Raw genomic sequence first — 24,613 nt, 5'->3', positions numbered from 1 at the left:
AAGAACACATCACAAACAAATCATGTATCATCTTTATCCTTCAGGTTTAATTTTATTAGTGTGTCTCTTTGAGTTATAATTTACATATTATAAAGTTCATCCATTGTAAGTGTACAATTTGATGATTTTTAGCTAATTTATAGGGCTGTGTAACCATCACCACAGTTTCAGAACACTGCTGTCACTTCACAAAGTTCCCCCATGCCTGTTAGCAGCCCTACAGCCCAAATAAACCTCCAAGCTGCTTTCTGTCTCTAATGTTTTGCCTTTTCTAGAAATTTCATGTAAATGGAAACACAAAGTATTTAGTCTTTCACGTTCGTCTTCTTTCACTTAACATAATGTTCATGAGGATCGTCCTTGTGGTTAACAAGTACACATAGTTCGCTCCTTACTTTTAGCTCTTACATTTCAATCTAAGGTCCATTTTTAATTCATTTTTGTGTATCACGTGAAGTAAGGGTGTAAGTATATACACGTATATATGTATGTCTGGATGGATGGATGTCTGGGTGGATTTTTGCATATGGATATCCAGTTGTGCCACCACCTAAAAAGGCTATCTTTCCTCACTGAATTGCCTTGGCACCTTGGTTGGAAATCACTTGACCATAAATGCGTAGATTTATTTCTGGACTCTTTCTGCTGGTCCATTAATCTACATGTCTATCCTTGTAGGAAGGGTAAGCATTGATTTGTGAAAACTTTGTTTCAGTTTTATATATTTATATATATACATACATACATACATACACACACACACACACACACACACACACACACACTAGATTACTGTGTAAAATGTATTTCTTACTAAGGATTGTGGTAAAGATATTTTCTTGAAAAATATTTATCTAGGCATTGCCAGATAATATTCACAATAAGATATAAAAAAGGGACCCTAGAATAGTCTATCAGGATGCATAAGGATGGTGCAGCATGAGTGCAGCCTCACACTTCACAGAAGGGGAAACTGAGGCCCAGGGGCGGTGGGAAGGAAGTAATTTACCCAAAGTTACACCAGAATGCAACCCAGGTGTCCTTCCTGGAAGCCCCCATCTTCCCGATGCACCAGCTCTTCCTCCCTGTTCTTTGGCAACTCCTTAAGCCATTTCCACCCCGCCCTCCACTGAAGTCGTGCTGGCAGCAGCTGGCAGAGCCCTCGGGGGCATGCAGCTTGGCAGGAGTCTCCCTCTTTCCTCAGCCTCCCCTATGAGACTCACTGAAAACAGTCTCCCCAGGCACTGCGTTGCCAGCAGGGCTGCCCCAGATGACTGTTCCCTGTGCTCCTGCCCCTCCCTTTCCGGGGACAGTGGAATTGGCTTTTCTTCAGGGACTCTTCTCAGAATGGAAGAAAGAAAGCCGTGCCATCGATGTCAAATGGCTCTTACGCAACGGCGGCATCTTGATGAGAATCGTGTAAATAACCCCAGAACATATGGATTGTATTTCGATTTACCCGGGAATGTAATAAGTCATGGCCATGGAGTAAGACTGCTACCCAGCCCTGGCACTCGGAACACTGGAAAGACTCGTCTCTCCACCCCAGGGACCTCTTAGCTTGGAACTCTCCTATCCACCTCAAGTTCCAAGGGCATCTGCCCTCAGCAAGGCACAGGCTGTGCTGAGTCACGCTGACAGCATCCCAGGCAGACCCTGACGCCCTCCTTCACAGCAACCACACAAACTGGGCAGAAGATCTGCTCACTAGCTCATTCATTCATCCATCCATTCAACTAGTATTTATTGAGCACTGTTGTGGGGGGCGGGTGGGGGGGAGTAGGAATATCACAGCAAACAAGAAATCACAGTCCTGCTCTCAAGTCCAGTGAAAGGACTTTCTAGCACTCCAAGTTATCAAAGCTTTTGAATAGGGGTGAGTTCCCAGCAGAGGTTGATAGAGACTCAAGCATCAAATGAAGAATTGGGTGGCTGATTTCCAAGATTCCTCCCAAGCGCAAGGTTTCACGAGGTTTTAAGTTCTTGGAACACTGCCAATGCTCCCCTGCTGCCGGCGCAGGTATCTTTGGATGGCACCTGCAGAAGCTTAGACCCAGAGGTTTTTGTTGGAAGGCCTGGGCGGTCCCTGGAGAAGAAATAGTGGGTCCAGGAAAAGCAGATGCCCATCCTTCCTGCTGAGAAAACCCTTTCCATTTTTATTTTTATATCCTGTCTTTTCTGTCTCTTCAGAAGAGATCTGAGAACTTTCTTCTGAGTGAGGAGGATGAATCTGAAGGGTAAAACAAAAACATACAAGCATAAAAGTTCTGGACAAAATGTTTCCATTGGGGGAAACTCCATAAAGGATGCACAGGATGGTCTGTATTATTTCCTATAACTGAATGTAAATATACAATTACTTCAAAGTAAAAAGTGTGATTAACTCCCCCAAAACTTTTTGATTACTATACTACACATATGTAAGATGTTACCTTTAGGGGAAAAGCAGTGAGGGACTTAAGGATATCTATACTTTCTTCCAACTTTTCTGTAAATCTGAAATTAATTCAAAATAAACAGTTTGAAAACAAGCTTTAAAATGCAAGAAAATGCTTTTGATTTTCTTGCATTTTAAAGGGTTGGGGACAGAGCACGGGGTTAGGAATTAGTAGACACTGACTTTCTGTGTGATCCTGGGCAAGTCCTTTCTCCTCCCTGGCCCTCAGTTTCCCCATCTGTACAGTGCAGGTGTTCCACAAGACGATAATATCCTATCCTATCTGTGGTCGTACATTTATGGTCCTGTATTGGTATCACTCTCACCCTATTCTCTTTACCCTTTCCCAGCCCAACCTCTCAGAGTCTCCATCCGTAATGCAGGGATAAATAACATTTACTTTTTTAAAAAAAATTTAAATTAAAAGTGAAAGGAAACAGTGGATGCCAGGTACCTGCTTAGTAGGAAGTACTCAATAAATGTAGGATTTCTACCCCTTGCGCCTTCCTTTCCCACAGAACAGAGCTCAGTCTCTGAGCTCCTCCCCCTTCCCCCATCCACCTCCACAAACCCCTCCCTCTCCATCTCCTACTCCCCACTCCATCTGCATTCCTCTGTCCAGCCATCTCCCTGTACCCACCCCCATCCTCCTCCCCACTCCTTCCTTCTCCCCCTCCCCCTCCCCACCATCTGTGCCTGGAACTAACACATATCCTTTAACCACAACTTGGGGGGCTCTCACTGTGCTTGTCAAGAAGCAGAGCTGAATACTCAGGTCCTCAGCTTCCTTTTGCATTGTTTCCCTAGAACAGTGGTTTTCACACTTTGGGTACATCAGAATTACCTGGGGAGCTTCTTAAAATGCAGATTGCTGGGGCCTGCCCCTGGAGTTCCCGTTCAGTAGGCCTGGTGCCAGACTTCAGAGAATGTGGGTCTCCAGCAAGTTCTCAGGTGATACTGCTGCTAGCAGGGGTTCCCTGCAAACCCAGAGGAGAGCTAGAGGCCCCATGTTCCAGAGGAAAGGCAGACTTGCCAGGGAGCTTGGCCCTAGGGCCTGAAGCCAAGGAGGAGAAGGAGATGCAGGCCTGACAGATGGGACGGGGTCTGATAGGAGATCAGGGCAGGGGCTGCCCCCCACCCCCAGGAGAGGGGTTTCTCCAGCTTTTCTTCTTTTTTCTGCCTTCCCACCTGAAATGAAGCACTGCCCCCACCCCTGCACCCCTCCCTCCCACCCCTGGGAAGTCTCCAGAGCCAGGTGAGGACAGGCCCAAGCTGAAGTGCTGACTGCCAGGGCAAAGGGAGGGAAAGGGAGCAGTGCGGGAACATCTCCAAAGCCCAGGACTCACAAGCTGGAAGGGGAGTGGAATGGAGTCCATTTCGGACAGGTTTGTTGGGGGCGTGTTCCTGGTGGTTGGGGGACTGCGTAAGTAGAAGCTTGCCTGTGGCTGTATTTGTTAAGACGCCTGTGTGCTCTAGTGGAAAGTTAGGTGGGAGATGAAGAAGGAGAAGAATAGCCAACTTTTGTTAAGTATTTAAGTAAGTGCCAGGGCCTGAGTAAGCACATTTTAGTCTCCACGAAGTAGGTATTATCCCCGTTCTCACATAGTAACTGTTCCTCAGTTATGCAGGTACCCACCCCAGCCGACGCCTGTCATGTCACAGTCAAACTGTGCTCTCTGCACTGTCATGACCTCTTCGGCTCTGCACCCCCTACAGGCGGTGAGACTTTGACCAAGTCAATCTTTCTGAGCCCCAGTGTCTCTGTCAGTAAAAAAAAAAAAAAAAAAAAAAGTCAATATTGAGTGCTCCCAAAAGAATTTTGAGGCACAGATAAAACATCGAGGTGAAATGATGTGAAATGCAGGTAGCTGGGCTGTGTGTATCTCAGCCTCCCACCGAAAGGTTAATAGGAATGACCCTGGCCTCTGACATTCACGGGATAGCCACTTAGAGGTCTTACATTTGGTTCTGGGCACCACTGGGTTAACATTTCATCCTGTTTAAATAAAACCATTACTTACCAGTGTAACTAATGTTTTATTATTACTAATTCCAAAACCATTACACTGTGGAGCCAGAGTTTAAAAAGAATTTAATTGAAGACCAAAACATGCCCAGTAGCATTGCCTATTTTATAAATAATTTCTGTTCCAAATTCTAACTTGGTGCAGCTTTTTTGGTATATTTCATTTTTCAGTGTGTGATGTAACACGTTTTCATTGTATCCCTGTGCAGAATCCTGAAACATTCATAAAAATAAGAACAAAAATAATAATCCTTCTCATTTTTACAGCACCAAATGGTAGGCTGAATGACCACTCATGTCCTCTTGTTACGGATGAGGAAACGGGACCAGGCAAGTAACATAGGACGCTCAAGTTCTTAATGCTAAATCCATCCATCCAGGTAGCATGGGTGCAGACCCAGTGCTCTTTGTTTTGTCCATGCTACTTCCACAGAACATTTGAGAAAAGAGCATGACACCCTACCCAGCACTATCAATGCAGCCCTCTTTTCATATGAGTGTGTATAGCCATCCACTGGGAAATGCTCCCTTAGAACCAACACCCACCCCAACCCCCAGCTGCTAATTTTATAGAGCCATTTCTCAGGCTCTGGGAATGACTTTGGGTGGCCTTGACCAACCAGCTGTGTTGTGGAGCTTTGCTGATTATATTCTCTATAAGCAGGTCTCTGAGGAGTTGTATGGTTTCACAGGGCTCCAGGAGTTTCCTGTTAAGACCATTGTCCCAGAAAGAGTCTGGAATGACTTTCAAGTGACTTAATTTTTTTTCTCAGAAATATAAGTATGAGGCATTTCCTGGAGTGTGTACTTATATGTCCTCTATTTTCTTGATAGACAGCAGAATGTTGTGGTTAACATTAGAGACTCTAGAGAAATGTGAATGTCATTTGTCACTTGTTGGGTGTATGACATTGGAAAACTTAAATTTTTCTGATCCTCAGTCTCCAGGTCTGTATAATGCAAATAATAACAATGCTTAACTCAGAAGGTTGCTGGCATAAACTAAGTGCTTGATATATGTGAACTGTCATCTTAATTATGCCTTTCGTCACACTCAAAATAATATAGACCCTTCTGCTTCCATGAGAATATTTTTTTAAAACAAAGGCAAGGTGAAGACTTTTCCAGATATGTAGTTTTAAAGAATTCATACCAGCAGACCCACACTAAAAGAAATATTAAAGGAACTCCTTCAGGCAGAAGGAAAATAATACCAAATGGAAATATGAATATACACAAAGAAATGAGAGCACCAGAAATGGCAACTACCTGGGTAAATACAGAAGATTTTAAAAATTATTTAAATCTATTTTACAGATAATTATCTGTTTAAATAAAATAATACCAATGTACCAAGGGGCTCAAGACACGTGTATAAGGAAAATTAATGACAGCAATCATATAGTGACATGAAGGGGAAAGTGGAAGTACATTATTTAAGGTTCTTATAATACACATTAAGTTGTATAATGTCATTTGAAAGTAGACTGTAATAAGTTAAAACCCCAAGCAACAGTAAAATAACAAAACAAAGAATTATAGCTAATAAGCCAACAAAGTAGATAAAATGAAATAAAAACAAATATACTAATTCTAGTCTAAATTAATCTGAAAGGGAAAAAAACCCAAAGAAAACAAAGAACAGATGGGACAAATAGGATACAAAGAGCTGTGTGATAAACTCAAACTCAGCCAAATAATAATCACATTAAATGTAAATGGTCTAAATTGGACAAAATTGAAAGGCAGAGGTTTTCAGATTAATAAAGAAGCAAGACCCAACTATATGCTTCATACAAGAAATGCATTTTAAATATAAAGATAGAAATAGATTAAAAGGAAAAAGGTAGGAAAAGATATACCATGCTAACATTAATTAAAGGAAAGTTGGAGTGGCTATATTAATGTCAGACAAGTAGATTTCAGAACAAAGAATATTACCAGGGATAAAGAAGATCATAATGGTAAACAAAAGAAGTAATTCACAAAGAGGATATAACAATCTTAAGTTTACACATCTAATTACAGAACTCCAAAATATATGAAACAAAACCTGACTGAACTGCAATGAGAAGTAGAAAAATTGACAATATGGTTAGAGATTTTAACATTCCTCCCTAAATAGTTAATAGAACAGGCAGAAAGAAAATCAGTAACTATACTGACCACTTAAATAACATGATCAGCCAACCTGTCATTTAAAGACAACTCCTTCCAACCACAGCAGAATATACATGCCTTTTAAGTGCATGTGAAATATTTACCAAGATAGATCGTATTTCAGGGCTAAAACCAATCTCAGTAAATTTTTTTTAACATCTTTATTGGGGTATAATTGCTTTACAGTGGTGTGTTAGTTTCTGCTTTATAACAAAGTTCAGTAAATTTAAAATGATTCAAGTCATACAAAGTAGGTTCTCTGACCAAAATGGAATTAAATTTGAAATCAATAACAGAATAATTTCTGGAAAATTACCAAATATTTGGAAACCAAATAGCACATTTTTAAATAACCAGAAGTCAAAAAATAAAAAGTTAAATGAGTAAAAACAAAAACACAGCTTATATGGGCTTCCATGGTGGCGCAGTGGTTGAGAGTCCGCCTGCCAATGCAGGGGACACAGGTTCGTGCCCCGGTCTGGGAAGATCCCACATGCCGCGGAGCGGCTGGGCCCGTGAGCCATGGCTGCTGAGCCTGCGCATCCAGAGCCTGTGCTCCGCAACGGGAGAGGCCACAACAGTGAGAGGCCTGCGTACCGCAAAAAAAAAAAAAAAAAAAAAAAACACAGCATATAGGTATGTGTGGGATGCTACTGAAGCAGAACTTATGGGGAAATTTATAGCACTAAAGATCAAACCAAAATTAAACTCAAAGTAAACAGAAGAAAGGAAATACTAAAGATTTGGGAATAAATCCACAAAATATCCAACACAGATATGTTGGAAAAAAATCAGTGAAATCAAGAGCAGCCTCTTTGAGGAGGTAATAAAGTCGACAAACTTCTATATAAACTGGTCAGCACAAAAAGAGAGAAGACACAAATACCAAATTCTGGAATAAAGGAAGTGACATTACTAAAGATTTTACAAATACTAAAAGTACAATAAAGGAATACTACGATGAACAATGTTATATCCATAAAGTTGACAACATAGATAAAATGGACAAATTCCTTGAAAAACACAAAAGTTTACTCAAGATGAAACAGAAAACTTGTATAGCCTTTTATCTATTAAAGAAATTGAATTTGTAGTTAAAAATCTTCCCACAGAGGAGAGGGAGGGGTAAACTCAGGCCTACATAGGTTCACTGTATTAAGACACAAGAAAGAAATAATACCAATTCTACATAAACTCTTCTAGAAAATTGAAGAGAAGGAAATACTTCTCAGCTCATTCTATGAGGCCAGTGTTTTCCTGATACCAAAATCAGATAAAAATGTTATAAGAAAACTTCATACCAGTGTCCCTCAAAACCATATATAAAAATAATTATTAACAAAATTTTATCAAATTAAATTCAACAATATACAAAAAGGATAATATATCATGACCAAGTGGAGTTAATGCAAGATTAACTTTCTGGAAAAGTCAAGAAAATAAACCAATGTAATTTACCATATTTTTAATATGGTAAAATGTTAACATTGACATTTTAAATATTAACAAATGAAAAATGAAAAATCATATGATCATGTCAATAAAGGCAGAAAAGGGAATTCCCTGGACGTCCAGTGGTTAGGACTCCATGCTTCCATTTCCCGGGCCTGGGGCTCTATCCCTGGTCAGCAACTAAGACCCCACAAGCCATGCCTCGTGGCCAAAAAAATTAACAAATAAAGGCAGAAAAAACAATTGATAAAATCCAACAGCTATTCCTGGTACAAATTCTCAGCAAACTAGGAATAGAGTGGAACTTCCTCTGATAAAGAACAACTACAAAAAACCTACAGTTAACAACTAAATGTTGAAAGACTGAATGGTTTCTCCATAAGATCAAGAATAAAACATTTATGTTCACACTCTCCACTTCTATGCCATATTGTACTTTTGGTTCTAGTCAGTGCAACAAAATAAGGAAAAGAAAAGAAAGGAAGAAGTAAAACTGTCTTTATTCTTTTGATGATATGATCATCTATGCAGAAAATCTGATGAGATCTTAAAAAAAGCTATTAAAACTAAAATATGAATTCAGCAAGGTTGCAGGAGACAAAACCAATTTACAAAATCAATTATATTTCTATATATTAGCACTAAGCAATCAGAAATAATAAAAATGTCAGATACAATGAAATCAAAATTTATGGAAGACTTAGAGATAAATATGACAATAGGTAGACAAGAACTATTTGCTGAAAACAACAAATCATTATTGAGAGAAATTTTTAAAGACACATAAATGAAGAGATATACTGTGTTCATTTAATATGAACACTCAATATTCTTAAGATGTCAATTCTCCTCCAAACTGATGTATAGATTCAACATAATCCCAATCAGAATCATAGCAGGCTTTCTGGTAGAAATTGACAAACTCTTACTAAAACAACTTTGAAAAAGAACAATGTTGGAGAACTAACACTACATATTTCAAAATTTTTCTAAAGCTACTGTAATTAAGAATGCAGTATTGGCATAAAGATCGACAAATAGATGAATGGAACAGATTGAGAAAACAGATATAAATCCACACTTATAAGGACAACTGAGAAAGATGTAAAGGCAAATCAGTGGGGAAAGGATAGTCCTTTTAACAAGTGATGCTGGAACAATTGGATATCTATATGTAAAAAAATGAACTTCAATTCATATCTTGTGCCATATGTGAAAATCAGCTCCATATGGATCATAGACCTAAATGTAAATCATAGGATCATAGGCCTAATGTAAATCTGAACCTAAAAATTCTAGAAGAAAATACAGGAAAAAGTATTGTGACCTTGGTGTTATGGACTGAACATTTGTATCCCCCAAAATTCATATGTTGAAGCCCTACCCCCCAATGTGATAGTATTTGGAGGTGGAGCCTTTGGGAAGTAATTAAGCTTAGACGAGATCATGAGGGTGGGACCAATGATTAGATTTGTGTCTTTATAAGAAGAGACGCCCTCTCTTTCTCCCATGTGAGGACACAACATAAAGGCAGTCTACAAACCAGGAAAAGGGCTCTCACCAGAAACCAAATCTGCTGGCTCCTTGCTCTTGGACTTCCCAGCCTGCAAAACTGTGAAAAATAAATGTCTGTTGTTTAAACCCCCCAGAATATGGTATTTTATTATGGTGGACACTTGGGTTAAGAAAAGATTTCTTCGATACAATACCAAAAGCATGATATATAGAAGAAAACATTGATAAATTGTACTTCATCAAAATTAAAAACTTTTCCTCTGCAAAAAACATTAAGATAATGAAAAGACAAACCATGGACTAGGGGAAAATATTTGCAAATCATGCATCTGATAATGGACTTGTATATATAATGGACTCATATATAGATAACTCAATAATTAGAAGAAATTACTTCCCATTAATGGCTTCCCATTAAGCCATCCTGTGGTATAAAAATTGTAGGGAGTGGGAGACTTTTTAAATGTATTATTATGGAAATTTTCGAACATACACAAAATTAAAGAGAATTACATAAAGAACAGAAATAGAGACTTCTAAGGTAAGATCCTGCCTCTACTCTTGCCTCCCTCTTGATCCCCCTAATTCTCAATTTCCTTATATCTAAAGTGGGGCTAACAGTACCTCACTTGTGAAGACTGACTGAGATCATGCATGTAACGTCTGGCACATAGCTAGGGCTCAGCAAATGGTCAGTATTATTACTCATTAGGCATAATCCCTCCATCACTGATTCTCACTTCACTTTTTGCCATTACTGTAGCTCTTGTTCTTCCTTCAGCCTATTGAAATCCTGCTCATCTTTTTAGTCCCATCCTGAAGGCCACTTTCTACATATACATTTCATGATCCTCCTACCCTTACTGTCTAATTATATTAATAATAATTACTATCAGTTGAGTCTCCACAAAGGGCCAGGAGCTTTGCAGGTGATTTATAACATTACCAAGGATTAATTACCAGTCCTATAAATACCCAGATACATGTATATTTTATGCTTTACTCCAGAGAAGATCAACTTTCATTAGATTCTCAAAGGTGTTACTCATTCAAAAGGCTTTAAGAACAACTGTGTCCTTGAAACAATATGTAAAAAAAAGTGCTATCATTTCTCCCATCTTATGGGGAAAACAAAACAAAATAACTCAGGCCCAAAGAGTTGCCATAGCTTACTCAAAAACCCTCACTGTTGTGATGAGCGTAAGCATTGAGTATCATGATCTCCTGCTCAACTATCAGGGTCTGCTGGCATGTCTCCAGAAGAGTCACCCTTATTCACAGTCAGATATGGGTAAAGACAGAAGGTCCATAGAGCTCTGTTCCCCTTCCCTCTTCAGCCCCTTTGTCAGGGGGCTGACAATATTTTGAGGCCCACATTTTAAAACAATTGTCCCAAAGATAGCCAGTTTTCCTGACATGCTTTTTTTGTGAAGTATTTCAGGTTTTAAAATCCTGCTTTTAAAAAGCAATTGTGGTTCAGGTTTGTTGTCTTGTGACAACTGAACATTTAACTTAGCACTGTGGTTTGGCCAGAGAGAATGTTGATGGCCCCAAGGCCCACGTGCTTCAAATGTCCCTGGCCTTCACTCAATCTGTGCTCTGTACTGGGTGTGGCTGGGAGGTCTTTTCAGCTTCCTTCCAAACTTCTTTGGTTCCATTAAACTTTTCTGAGCCCGGGAGTGGCCTGAGAATCAGGGGGCCTGGGTTCATTGGGTATTGTAGCTCCTGGTTATCCTCCAATCTCTTGCCAACTCGTTTCCAGCTCCCATACTGCTTTCAAATATGAATTTGTTTAAAAACGCTATCTGATCATGTCATTCTCTGTTTAAAAATCTTTTCTGTCTCCCTGTGGCCTAAAATTTCAGCGTTCCTCAACCCTTTCAAGACTCTGGGTGGGATCTGGTCTGGGAGTTGTTGCAAAATTTTGAATTTTTCAAGCTCCCATGTGACTCTGTCATCCATCCAGAGTTGAGAATCCCTGTCCTGTCTAGTAGATTTTCCACATCTAGTCCGGCATGCAAGTCTCCTTACACCCTGACCCCTGCTCACCTTCCACCTCTCTTCCCCATCTCAGTAAATGGCACCAACACCGTCTTAAGTCAGAATTCTGAGAGTTATCTTTGCTGTCTTTCTCTCCCTCAATTCCTCACTCTCAATTTATGGCGAGGTTCAGGCTTTTCTTCTTACAAAATATATTTTGTCTTTATCCTCTTGGCTCCATGTTCACTTGCTACCACTCTGATCCATCCAAGCATTCTCTCTCCTAATCTGGGATTTATTCATAAAATAAATAAATAAATAGAAATTGTATTTTAGTGCTTCATTGCTATAAAAGTAAATGGATTCTTTATTATATATTCATTATTATCTTAGTTTTCATTCTGATTTGAAAAGAATTAAAATTAAAACATTTTCATGGCCCCAGGCTGTGTGCCTACTGTGCCTAATGGTCCTAACTACTGCAACAGCCTCCAAACTGGTCTCCCTGCCTCCTATCCTCCAAATCCATTTTCCTCACAATACCCAGAGTCCTCCTTCTTTTTTTTTTTTTATTTCTCTCCCCGGTCTTATTTTTATTTATTTATTTATTTATTCATTTATTTTGTGTGTGTGTTAGTTTCTGCTTTATAACAAAGTGAATCAGCTATACATATACATATATCCCCATATCTCTTCCCTCTTGCATCTCCCTCCCTCCCACCCTCCCTATCCCACCCCTCTAGGTGGTCACAGAGCACCGAGCTGATCTCCTTGTGCTATGCGGCTGCTTCCCACTAGCTATCGGTTTTACATTTGGTAGTGTATATATGTCCATGCCACTCTCTCACTTTGTCCCAGCTTACCCTTCCCCCTCCCTGTGTCCTCAAGTCTATTCTCTAGTAGGTCTGCGTCTTTATTCCTGTCCTGCCCCTAGGTTCTTCATGACCTTTTTTTTTTTTAGATTCCATATATATGTGTTAGCATATGGTATTTGTTTTCCTCTTTCTGACTTACTTCACTCTGCATGACAGACTTTAGGTCCATCCACCTCACTACAAATAACTCAATTTCATTTCTTTTTATGGCTGAGTAATATTCCATTGTATATATGTGCCACAACTTCTTTATCCATTCATCTGTCGATGGACACTTAGGTTGCTTCCATGTCTTGGCTATTGTAAGTAGAGCTGCAATGAATATTGTGGTACATGACTCTTTTTGAATTATGGCTTCTCAGGGTATATGCCCAGTAGTGGGATTGCTGGGTCGTATGGTAGTTCCATTTTTAGTTTTTAAAGGAACCTCTATACTGTTCTCCATAGTGGCTGTATCAATTTACATTCCGACCAACAGTGCAAGAAGGTTCCCTTTTCTCCACACCCTCTCCAACATTTATTGTTTGTAGATTGTTTGATGATGGCCATTCTGACAGGGGTGAGATGATATCTCATTGCAGTTTTGATTTGCATTTCCCAGAGTCCTCTTTTATCCTTAAAATCCCTTGCCTAAACAGCTCTGACCAGACACTAAAGGTTTTGCTTATTACAAATATGAATAAAGCCTCTCACCACATCCTCCATACAAGTAACTAGTTGTGTTTGGTATATTTCCTTCCATGCTTTTTTCAGTGATATATGGAAAATACATGCAAAATATCTATGGTATGTGCAAAATATGTATTGCTGGTTGAGCCTATTGCTTTTTCATTAAATAAATGGTATCCTAATGCACGTGTCATTCTTCAGCCTGCCCTTTTCACTTAATAGTAAATCTTGGAGATAAATCCAGGTTGATGCATAAAGATCTTTCTCATCCCTTCTAACCAGTGCTCTGTGTTTCATAGTATGTCCATATTATATTTAGTCATTACTTTACTGATGCCCATTTTTCACCTTGACAACTTTTGCTACAATAAACATGTTTGCAAATGAATGTTTCCCTAGGACAGATATCTTGAGGTAAGATTGTTGGTTTGTAGGATATGCAAATTTTTATTTTATTAATACCCCCAGATTGTACTTCAAGTAGCCAGGCCACTTTATAGTCCCACATGCATGGTACAAGTGTGGTTATTTCTCTACAATTTCAGCAACACTAACCAGCTCCAACATCATCCAGTAACTCTTTCTGAAAGGGCCTGCAAATGGTAGGCTTTTTAGAGTCTGAAAATGTCTTTATTTCAGCTTCATTTACATAATCCTTCAGCTAGTATAGAATGATAGGTTTAAAAGTATTTTCCTTTTGTACATGTGGGTATTCTCTATTTCCCTTTTGTTTCCAGGTGGCTGGTGAGAATGTCTGAATGATAATCTAATTTCATTCTTTCTCTTTGGTAATTTTTAAGATTTTAATTTTATCCTTGGTACACTGAAATTTTGCTGCAAGGAATCTAGATCTAACTTTATGTAAGTATCTCACTTGGGCCTTGGTAGATCTTTTCAGTCTGAGAATTCTTGTCTTTTCTCAATTCTTAGAAAACTGAGGCCAATATTTCTTCAAAGATTACTTCCTGTTCCCCCTCTTTATTCCTTTTTTTTTTTTTTTTTTTTTTTTGGTGGTACGTGGGCCTCTCACTGTTGTGGCCTCTCCTGTTGCGGAGTACAGGCTCCAGACGCACAGGTCCAGCGGCCATGGCTCACAGGCCCAGCCGCTCTGTGGCATGTGGGATCTTCCTGGACCGGGGCACGAACCCATGTCCCCTGCATCGGCAGGCAGACTCTCAACCACTGCTCCACCAGGGAAGCCCTCTTTATTCCATTTTTAATGAAAATTCTATTAGACATATGTAGGACCTTCTGAATCCATACCCCCTTTATTTTTTTCATACTTCTGATCTCTTTATCTGGGAGAATTCCTCAACTTGATTTTCCAAATCGTTAATTAATTCTTCATTTGTGACCATTCAGCTGTTTATACTTATAATTGCATTTTATTTTTAATTTCAATAAATATATTTAATAAATTATATTTAATAAATGTAAAATTGTTATTTTAATTTCGTTAATTATCCAATTGCTTCTTTTTGCGTTTCAACCTGTTCTTGTTTCAAATCTTTCTCCTCTTCTTGTATCATAGATGATATCCCCTCCTTTAGCTTTATGGAAACAGCTTATTTTAAAATCCTATTCTTATGGTTCTATTAACTCTATTTCCTTCCATGAAATCCTTTTCTTATTGAGTTTATTACCCCTTTTCCATACGCAGGCTTTGAAAAATATTTGTTGATTCTTGTTTGGCAATTTTTCTGTGGTGGTGATTCTCACTCCTTCCCCAGTGACTTCACATACAGCCCTGTCAGCCCCCAGCTTTCCAGCGGGACTGTGAAGACTTCCCACATGGTCAGGATGGGTTCCCACTGTGGGAAACTCACTGCCATAGCTTCTCATCTACCACCCTCCTTTTGCAGACTTTCCCACAGGAAATACCTTTTCTTGATTCTGAGTGCAGCTGTTCATTTATTAATCTCATTTCTATATCTTTATTATTTCTATGACCTGGGTTATAAAAATGGGGAATTTCCACATGTGTGGAAGTCCAGGTAGCAAAGTCCATCACTGTGAAATCACCAGCTCTTCACTAGAGAACTTGTACTCATCCTATTCAACTTAGATACCACTTCACCATGACTTTGCTAACCACTCTGTGTAAATTAAGCGCTTCTATTAGCCTCTCTCATAGAACTCTGCTCTCTTTCAACATGGCATTCATCACAATTTATAATTATAGACTTAGTTGTGTGTTTACCTGTCTTGATGCCTTTTTTTTTTTTTCGGTACACGGACCTCTCACTGCTGTGGTCTCTCCCATTGCGGAGCACAGGCTCCGGACGCGCAGGCTCAGCGGCCATGACTCACGGGCCCAGCCGCTCCGCAGCATGTGGGATCTTCCCGGGCCGGGGCACGAACCCATGTCCCCTGCATCGGCAGGCAGACTCTCAACCACTGCGCCACCAGGGAAGCCCCATGTCTTGATGCCTTTTTAAAAATTTATTTAGACATCTATGTATTCAATAAACATTTACTGAGCCAAAGGTACAAAGGATATTGTTCAGGCCCTCAAATTATTGTGATGAAGGGATGACCCAAGTAGACAAAAATTTGCTGTATAATTTGACACATGCAATTTAAACTATAATTTAAAGTTTAAGTGTAAGGAACAAAGGTAGTGTTTACTTCCGTGTTGAGTGATTGGGGAAGATTTTCCAGAGAAGCTGACGTTTAAGCAAGATTTCATATGATAGATAAGAGGAAATTCTACAGACAAATGAGGAAGAAAATAGCATTAAAGAACAAGAGAACCAAGTATATCAGTACATACAGACATGAGAGATCATGATAAAATCTGGAATATGCAACTAGTTTGGTACCAGTTCTAGACATAAAAGTCTGTATATGTAAGTGTGCTGGTTGTAGGAGAGAATATAGAGGTGAAAGAGCAATCCCATATAAGAGTATTGTGTCAGTCAGAATAGGCTAAATTATCTGCAGTAACAAATAATACTAAAAGCTCAGTGGCTTTGCACAGTAGTTTCTTTCTCACTTATGCAAAGTCTGCTGTGGGTCCAAGCCATTCTCCAGGGCAGCTGTCCTCCACATGTTGGCTCAGCACTGCAGGCTACTTCAGTTTCACTGCACCTCCTGTCAACATTAAACTTCAGAGTTCAAATGCTCTTCTAAGGTATTTTTATTTTATTCTGTAAGCAAAGAAGTGATCTGAAAGGTTTGACAAAGGGAGACAATTAATGAGACTTGTATATTTATAAGATTGGTACTAAGGGCAAAGAAACAAATGAGAAGTTGTTGAAATAATCCAGTGAGAACTAATGAATCCCGTCACTAATGCAGCGGTAGTGGGGAATTGAAGTTATGCATAATGATGGATTTGAAAGATACTTATATGTAAACAATAGGAGTTATTGATTGATGGCATATGAGGAGAAAAGGAAAATATAAATCAGGGATGACACTCAAATATCTGGCTTGAATTTCTGAGTTGATGGTAGTTCATAGACATCGTTGGTATGAGAGAATGAGCAAGTCAGGAATAGAAAAATAATGACCTCGGCCCAGTGGAACTTTCAGATGGAGGCGAGAATAGACATTTGATTTGAGGGTGGGAAGACATTTAGACTAAAGAAATAGATTTGCTAGTGATCAGTATGTAACGGTATTTAAAACTGCAGTGGTGGGATGTATGAGAAATATTCAGGAAGAATGGTTAAAATTGAGCTTCTGGGGCTTCCCTGGTGGCGCAATGGTTGAGAGTCCACCTGCCGATGCAGGGGACACGGGTGAAAAAAAAAAATTGAGCTTCTGAGCTTCATGGCTTCAGAAGAGCCATCAAGTCCCTGAAATTATATGCCAAAATTCAAGAATGTGTGCCTATTTAAATGTTTCTTGGAAGATGGCTCATTCCACAAATATTTATTAAGGTCCTACTTTGTGCAAGTCAAAGGCATTATTGTTGGTACTGGGAATAGAGCAGTAAACAAAAAATATAAAAATACTTGTCCACTTGGAGATTGTGTTATTCTAATGGGGTGGGGAGCAAGCAACAAACCAATAAAAACTTAAAATAAATACCATCTTAGCTGATGATTACTGCCATTAAGACAAATAAAACAGGATATGGGGAGAGCAAAGCTGGGTGGAAATAGAAATAATAGAATAGATTGGCCAGGAAAGACCTCACTGAAAAGGTGACATTTTTAGAAAGAATTGAAGAAGTGAGGGAGTAAATTACGTGGCTTTATTGGGGGTATTCCAGACAGAGAATCTAGCTTTCATTAGATTCTCAGTGATTCACCAGAAAGCTGAGGAATCATTCCTCTGAAGTAAGAAGAGAGTCAAGAAACTGGTAGAGAAAGAAGGATCCACACAGGAGTGCTGGTGATTGGTTGTGGGATTCAGAAAAGATATAAAGCCAAGAGGATCTGATAGACTGGAAATGGAGTGGTGTCAGAGGACTGGATGTCTTGATGAGGTTGAAGTCTAGGGTTATTGAAGGAGTCAAAGACTTAGAAAGGTAAGAGATGGTGGTCAGAGAATGGGGTGTTACAAGTTTAAGATTTCAGAGGTGGATGTGGCTTTAAGTAGAGTAGATGGTTACAATGAAATGGAAGAAGTCATCGTTGAAGTGAGGAGATCAAGCAATGAGGGTCCAGTGTCAGGATGTCAGGAGGAATTGGGAAGGAGAGGTAAGCATGGTGCCACATGCCTAAGTTCCTAATGAAAGGAACAGAGGATGGGACCAAGAGATTGGAAGGTGACAGTAATAGAGATGAGTAGGGTGTGGCAGAATGATAGAAGAGCAAGGGAGTTTGGAAGGAGGGTGGAAAAGTCATGGTCACTGAAACAGCATTAGGGAGTTAGAGAAGTGCTAACAATGACTCCCCTGATCTGAATCCTGCCTTTCACATGGTCTAACCTCAGCTGTCCATTTGCTTCTTAAGGCCTAATTAATCCTGTCCTATGGCTGAATCTGCTTGGGCCATGTAGTCTTAGCATCTGAGGAACTTCTGTGGGAGGGGAGACCTAATATGAGTGAATAGCAACAATAATTGGTATCAAATGGATTTAGGTGAGCAAAGGTAAGGGAGATGTGGATGCTCTGTTAGCTTCCTAGGGCTGCCATAACAAAATACCACAGACTGGATTACTCAAGTAGTAGAAATTTATTTTCTCACAGTTCTGGAGGCTAGAAGTCTAGGTGGTTTCTTTTGAGACCCCTCTCCTGGGCTTGCAGATGGCCACCTTCTTACTGTATCCCCACATGGTCTCCCTGCTTTCTGTGTTGTCTGTATCCTAACCTCCTCTTTTTATAATTAGATTAGGCCCATTCTAACAGCCCCATTTTAACTTGATCACCTTTTTAAAGCTCCTATCTTCAAATACAGTCATATTTTGAGGTAGTGGAAGTTCAGGCTTCAACATATGAATTTGGGGTGGGGGTATAATTCAGCTCATAACAAACGGTCTATGTCTCAAGTACTTAAGAACCCCTGGATTCTTCCTTACACATAGCCTAGCTCCTAAGAATGGCAGAACAGAAAAAAAGAAAATGTCCCCAGGCCCACCTACTGCCTCACTTCTTGCTAAGTGAGGAAAATAAACTCTGTTTCAGCTTTAGTCAAGGTTTCTCTTATTACCTACCAAACGGAACCTTAACTGACCCAGTATTTGTTCATTCTGTGTCTGCGGTGCTTGAAATCAGCTTGACACCGTGGTGGTATGCGCTCACGCTTTGGGAGAACTTCTGTAAGAGAGCCTGTATTAGTTTGCTAGGGCTGCCATAACAAAGTAACCACAGACTAGGTAGCTTAAACAGCAGAAGTGCATTTTCTGACAGGTTAGGAGACTAGAAGTTCAAGCCCAAGGTATTGGCAGGTATTTTAAGGAAGTTCAAGATCGAGGTTGTTATTCTGAGGCCTCATCTCCTTGGGTCACAGGTGGCCACCTTCTTGCTGTCTCCTCACATAGTCTTTCCTCTGATTGTCCCTATCTTAATCTCCTCCTCTTATAAAGATATCAGTCATATTGGATTAGGGCCCACGCTAATAACCTCCTCTTAACTTAGACCTCTTTAAAGTTCCTGTCTCGGGTTTGATATGTGAATTTCGAAGGGGTGCAGTTTAGCCCATAAGAGAGCTTAATAATTTATTTTTTGAATGTAAATTATATATCCCTTCCCTGAAATCTTGCAGTCACGTGACAGCATGGCTCATGGGTGCTCAAAGTCCACAGGCAGGATCAAGGGGCTGCAGATGAAAGAGCCCTGGATTTAGGGTCAGGAGTCCTGGGCTCTAGATGTCCATCATCCTCTTGCTGACACACTTAGTTTCTCTGAACTTCAGTGTCCTCACCTTTAAACACATGTAAATATTACATGTAATGATGTATATGAAGGTATCTGGCAGACACTAAGACTATATCATCAAATCTAAGATGCCATTAATCATAAGACGCACCATTATAAGTACCCAAAATGACAAAATCGTCCATGGGAGCTTTTAAAATTACAGATTCAGGAGCCCCACCCGAGATTCATTGAATTTGAATCTTCTGAGATGAAGCTCAGGCACTGGTTTTTTTGTTTTTTTGTTTTAATTTCCCATATTATTCTGATGATCCGATAGGTTCTGAAGCCAGGGTTTCCAGCATACTGTCAGCCAATGTGTTGAATAACCTAAAATTTAATTCTAAGGTGTAATCTTTGGGGCTATTTATCAGTTCTCATATACTCTATAGGAAGCCTGGATTTCACACTTTGCCAACAAAAACTCATTGCCCAAATATTTTACATTTTCCAGCGCATTCATGGAATTCCAGAAAGTCTGGGCTCAGGAGTTGCATGTAATAAATACTTTGGTAGAACATGTAAACCAAGCCCAGTTCTAGTTGTAGGAGTGCTGTAGTATTTACTTCCTTAGTAGTAGCTTTCTGATCCCTTTCCCTGACTATAAACAAGATGTTGAGCCCACATCCGTCATTCTACACTTCTATGATTCTAATTGACATACTGTTAGTTCCTTATACTCATATGTTAACCTTTTCATCAACATTTTAAAAAACGAGTTGAACCTTCTTAAAAATTATCTTTCTGAATACCTATGATTGAATCCTGAGTAATGTAATGCTATTGTGACCACAGATAAAACAAGTGTCAAGATTAGAAGGTCACTCAGGACTCCTTGACTCTCTTTACAGATCATTAGCAATTCACCTCCCCACCTCCACTGCAATTTCCTAGTCCTCACTCCATGATCTCAATGGACTCCTCTCCCCTGATTTTATAGCGGAGCAAACGGGTGTCACTCCTTCCCCTCCTCCAGCAGAGAAAGTAGGTGACTTGCCCAAGGTCCCATGAGTTAGCCTACTCATGTTGAGTCTATTCCTAAACCACTGTCTTTTCCATTCCTCCCACTCCCTGTGATCTATTCATGACACCCCAGGAAGTTTTTATCAAGAGGTCAGGAAGGTATCACCAATGCAGCCCAACACGATGGGAAACAGCTCTGAATCCCACCCAGATCAGTCCTGAGCCACATAGTTCCCGTTATCATGCAGATTCCATCTGAGCCTTGGCTAACTCCCAGGGAAGCACATATCAGCTCTGCTGTACATTGGCAGAACTTTGGCTCAGAACGTATTTCAAATGCCTCCCATTGAGCACTGGCAGCCTTAAAGAAACATGGCCAGGAAATTATTCCAGGAGGCTCAGTTACTCTATGACACTTTGCAAGGAGAAGCTGATGGCTTTCCCTCCCAAGCTCTCCCCTCTGTGCCCAGAACAAATGACTGCATTTCCCTGGATGTGCCCTAAATTAGGAGAGGGTCAGCTCAGCTGCAGTGTTGATGGAGGGAATGTCTTTAGTGGGCAGGGCCCTCTGCATGGTGCAGGATGCTTCGTGCCAAGTTCTTTATCCCTTGGTTTTAAAACCCTTGTATATTCCAAGAGAAATGTAGTCCATGTGTTTCTGATTCATTTGCACTTAAATCATTAAAATGTTGTGTGAGAGTTATTTGATGTTTGAGGAGCCTGTGAGTCTTCTTAATGGGACTTTTAAAGGGATTTTTTCTATCCTGCCTAACACAGAAATTTTTAGGCTATTTAGCCAGAATGGTGCCTAGGTTCACACATATTCTCTCATCTCATATACTTGCACTCACATTATCAAACACAGCCTCTTAATAATGCCTAGATTAGCAAAGCTGACCTTTAAAAGTGATAAAATAGAGAAACTGGAGAGAAAATGGAGCCAGGAGAATTTCAGCAAAGATGCAAGGCATTGTTCCCCCAAATGTGCTAAAGCAGTGTTATCAGAGGGTGGAGAATGCATGTGTTTGCCACCTTGGTTAGAATGGGTGGGAGCCCTCTCTTGGGTACACTGAACAGCTAAAAAAATGGCAAGGATAATTTCCTTTAAGTCTCAAAGCAAGCCCCATTTTCCAGATGAGAAAACAGGATCAGAGATGTTAACAATTGGGGCCAAAGTGCACAGCCAGCTTGGATAGAAAGGGAAGATTATAGCCAACTCTGATGCTGATTCTAATTGCTCTTTTCAAAATGCCCCAAATTGAGTTTCTTTGTGAATGTGGTGTGTATTTGAAATGCCATATGTACTATAATATTCTAGTGAGAAGCAGTACAATATTGTGGGTAAGAACTCAAATTCTTCCCCTATCACTTTCTAGCTGTGTGATCTTGGGTAACTTACTTAAACTCTCTGGGCAGTTTCCTCATCGGGAAAATGGGGATAATATTACTACCCAGATACACAAAATGTAAAGATGATCGAAAGCAATCAATACATTACTAGAGCAGTACCTGACGCACAGTGCTCAGTAAATGTTAACTGTTTGCGTTTGCCGTGGTAGCAGTAAGGAGTAATAAAGGGCTGGATGATCCAGGCAGATTGTGTACCTCTCTATGCTTCAGTTTTCTTATTTGTAAAATGAGTATAATAGTATGATCCTCACAGGTTTGTGGGAGTAATTGAGATGATGTTTGCACCTAGCCATGTGCCTAACACAGAAAAGGTTCTCGGTAAAATCTACTTGTTACACCCGGATGTCTCTCTCCCTATTCAGGACTGGTGGTCATTGTTGTGAAGAAAGGAATTTTCTTCTTATTCAGCTTGGCTTATATCTGATGCTGCTTTTCTCCACAAACTCCAGGTCTAGCCACCTTTACAGGCCCAGATCTCTCTACAGCCATGGGATGCGGGGCTTTCTGTCTGTAGTGGGTCCTCCCCGGGCTGTATCAGGCCTCTGAATGCTCTGAGTTGGTAAACAGCACAAGCCTTGCTTTTAAGTGACGAAGAACAACTAACCAACTGCAGGACTGACTGCTCCCCTCACATACCGGGCCAGCCGCTCTGTTCACAGGAAAGCCTGTAGTTGTTTGCAGATAGACAAGCTTTGGGATTTGGTTTTATTTTCTTGCCTAGTGTAGATGTTAGAATTGCCCTCTTAGTTGATCATCCTGTTTAATTGGTGTCCTTTGCCAGTGTCCTGAACACGAGCAGAAAACTATAGCCATCTGGCAAGGGAGACAGAGAGATCAGACTTTGTCCCCCTCCACCCTTTACACACACACACACACACACACACACACATACACACACACACATCCACACACATACACACACACATATATCCACACACATACACACACACACACACACACATGGTGATACAAATACCTATTTGAGCTGCTCAGTTATTCTCTCTCAGGAGCTGGAAGCAGCCGTATGGGATGAAGGAGGGACCTGGAGAAGCAGATCTTTTAAGGAAGAAGACAGATTCTGTTCTGTCAGGTTCCTCTGAGTGTGTGTACGAGCAAGTCAGAGAGGAGAGGGAGAGGAAAAGGCAGAGGGAGAGAGGGGGAGAGGGGATCTGTTGCAGGCAGGGGAAGGCGTGACCTGAATGGAGAATGCCAGCCAATTCCAGAGACACACAGGGACCTCAGAACAAAGATAAGGCATCGCTGACACCACACCGGGGACGAGCTCGCAGACAAGTCAGGCCGGGGGGACCAGGCAGCCAGGAGCACCCAAGGCAGGAAAATGAGGTGAGTGCCAGGGCAGGAGTGGGCACAGGGGGTCCTTCCAGGGACCAGGTGCCAAGTAGCCCTGGAAGGTCTGACCTTGTCTCTGGGCTGACTCACCTGCGAGTCCTGTGGCTGGTTCAGGGGCTTTTCATCACTCCCTGGGGCTCTGAGAAGGGAGACAGGCTGGGGCCTTCCCTGGGACTCCGGAGACATGCAACTTGAAACGGGAGGCTGTGTGCAAATGCCCCTGACGCCGCTGGAACTCAGATTTCTCCCTCTGCCAGCGTAGGGTGCTGTCTGCTGGCCAATGTGACTTTTCTTCTGTTGCCCACAAGGCTGAGTTTTTGTTTTCCTCCTTTGTAAAGAGCATTGCTTTATCTCTTCCAACACTTTGTGAGTTAGATATGTGTTTGTGTGTTTATTTGTTCTGACCGGAAAAGAAACCAGATTCCCGTAGCTCAGCTATGTGGCTTCTTAAACCTTCAGAAGTTTGCTTGTTTAAAACCTCAATTTAGAAAACTAAAAACCTGTCCCCGTTTTACATTCCACTATAAATTTCTGCATTTCTTACTGAAATCAGAGGCCGCCAGTGGCGTGAATCAGGCTATGAATTGCACCAAATGGCTCTTAAAGGAATATTACAAATTGAAATTAAAAAAAAAAAAAAGAGTCTTTGGAGTTCTGAAACTAGGACTTTAAATTCTAATTGTTTCCAAGCTCTTCAATATTCCCCGTTCCTCAGCCTAGACTTAGAGTTACTTGATGCTTGTTACCAGACATTTCTTGTAAGTTTTTCTCTCCAAGTGTCAAAATCCGACCACCATAATTACTTTTACTACTTATAAGTGTTAATACTGTTAAAAATACAAAAAAGAAAAAAAAAACACTCTGCAGATGTGTTGCCTCTAAACATCTTTTCCCGTTAATTTTCTTCTCAATTGGAAAAGGGTTTCTATTTGTTTCTCTTCTGCAAAGTCACCTAGCAACTTTTCAGGGTCTGGGGCCAATGAGGGGCTTCAGGCTATGTTAACTCTTTGAACTCAGATTACCTGTGGTTTAGAGAGATAATCAGGTCTTTAAGGTTAATCCAATCATTCTCTTCTTTCTAAATCCATTGTAATGTTAAATCTGCTATCTAACTTCATTTTCCTTTCTCCTAAAAGAGAGGAGATTTATGCCCATCTACATGGAATGACAATTTGATTGATCTGTCCACTATTCAAATCTCACCCTACCACCCAGTGCCCCAGCCATAACAAACTACAAGGCCGACGATCAGTTCTGTATCTTGGTGTTTGCTGATCCCTTAAGCCAGAATAGCTCTCCCTCTTATTTCTCCTATTTCTAGAGGACCCGATTGTTCAAGCTGGCTCATACATCACCTCCTCTTCCCTGCCCAGTATCCCCAGAGTCAGCATCTTCTCCTTTGTGATATCTCTGTCCTTGGGAGCTACCTTTCTTAATACCTCTTTGTTGAAATGTACACCTCCTCT

The 24,613-nt window shown here is 40.5% G+C and overlaps 1 protein-coding gene and 1 long non-coding RNA gene across 3 annotated transcripts in view; one reads left to right on the top strand and one right to left on the bottom strand.

Moving 5' to 3' along the window:
* Positions 1-45: 45 nt before the first annotated feature.
* LOC132521072 (uncharacterized) lies at positions 46-23,366 on the bottom strand. The gene is made up of 3 exons (XR_009540713.1): positions 23,238-23,366; positions 4,074-4,198; positions 46-2,230 (listed from the first exon to the last, which is right to left on the bottom strand). It is a non-coding gene; the product is annotated as an uncharacterized LOC132521072 (long non-coding RNA).
* MASP1 (MBL associated serine protease 1) overlaps positions 22,979-24,613 on the top strand; it is a 48,180-nt gene continuing 46,545 nt past the window's right edge. Inside the window, exon 1 of one of the 2 annotated variants that reach the window (XM_060150258.1) lies at positions 22,979-23,141. In XM_060150258.1, the coding sequence (XP_060006241.1) occupies positions 23,137-23,141 (5 nt within the window). In that variant the 5' untranslated portion in view covers positions 22,979-23,136. The remainder of the gene's footprint in view (positions 23,142-24,613) is intronic. The other variant, XM_060150259.1, reaches the window with a different exon arrangement.

Source organism: Lagenorhynchus albirostris, chromosome 5, assembly GCF_949774975.1.
Source record: "Lagenorhynchus albirostris chromosome 5, mLagAlb1.1, whole genome shotgun sequence".
Taxonomy (NCBI): domain Eukaryota; kingdom Metazoa; phylum Chordata; class Mammalia; order Artiodactyla; family Delphinidae; genus Lagenorhynchus; species Lagenorhynchus albirostris.
This window is presented reverse-complemented; position numbering and strand designations above follow the sequence as displayed.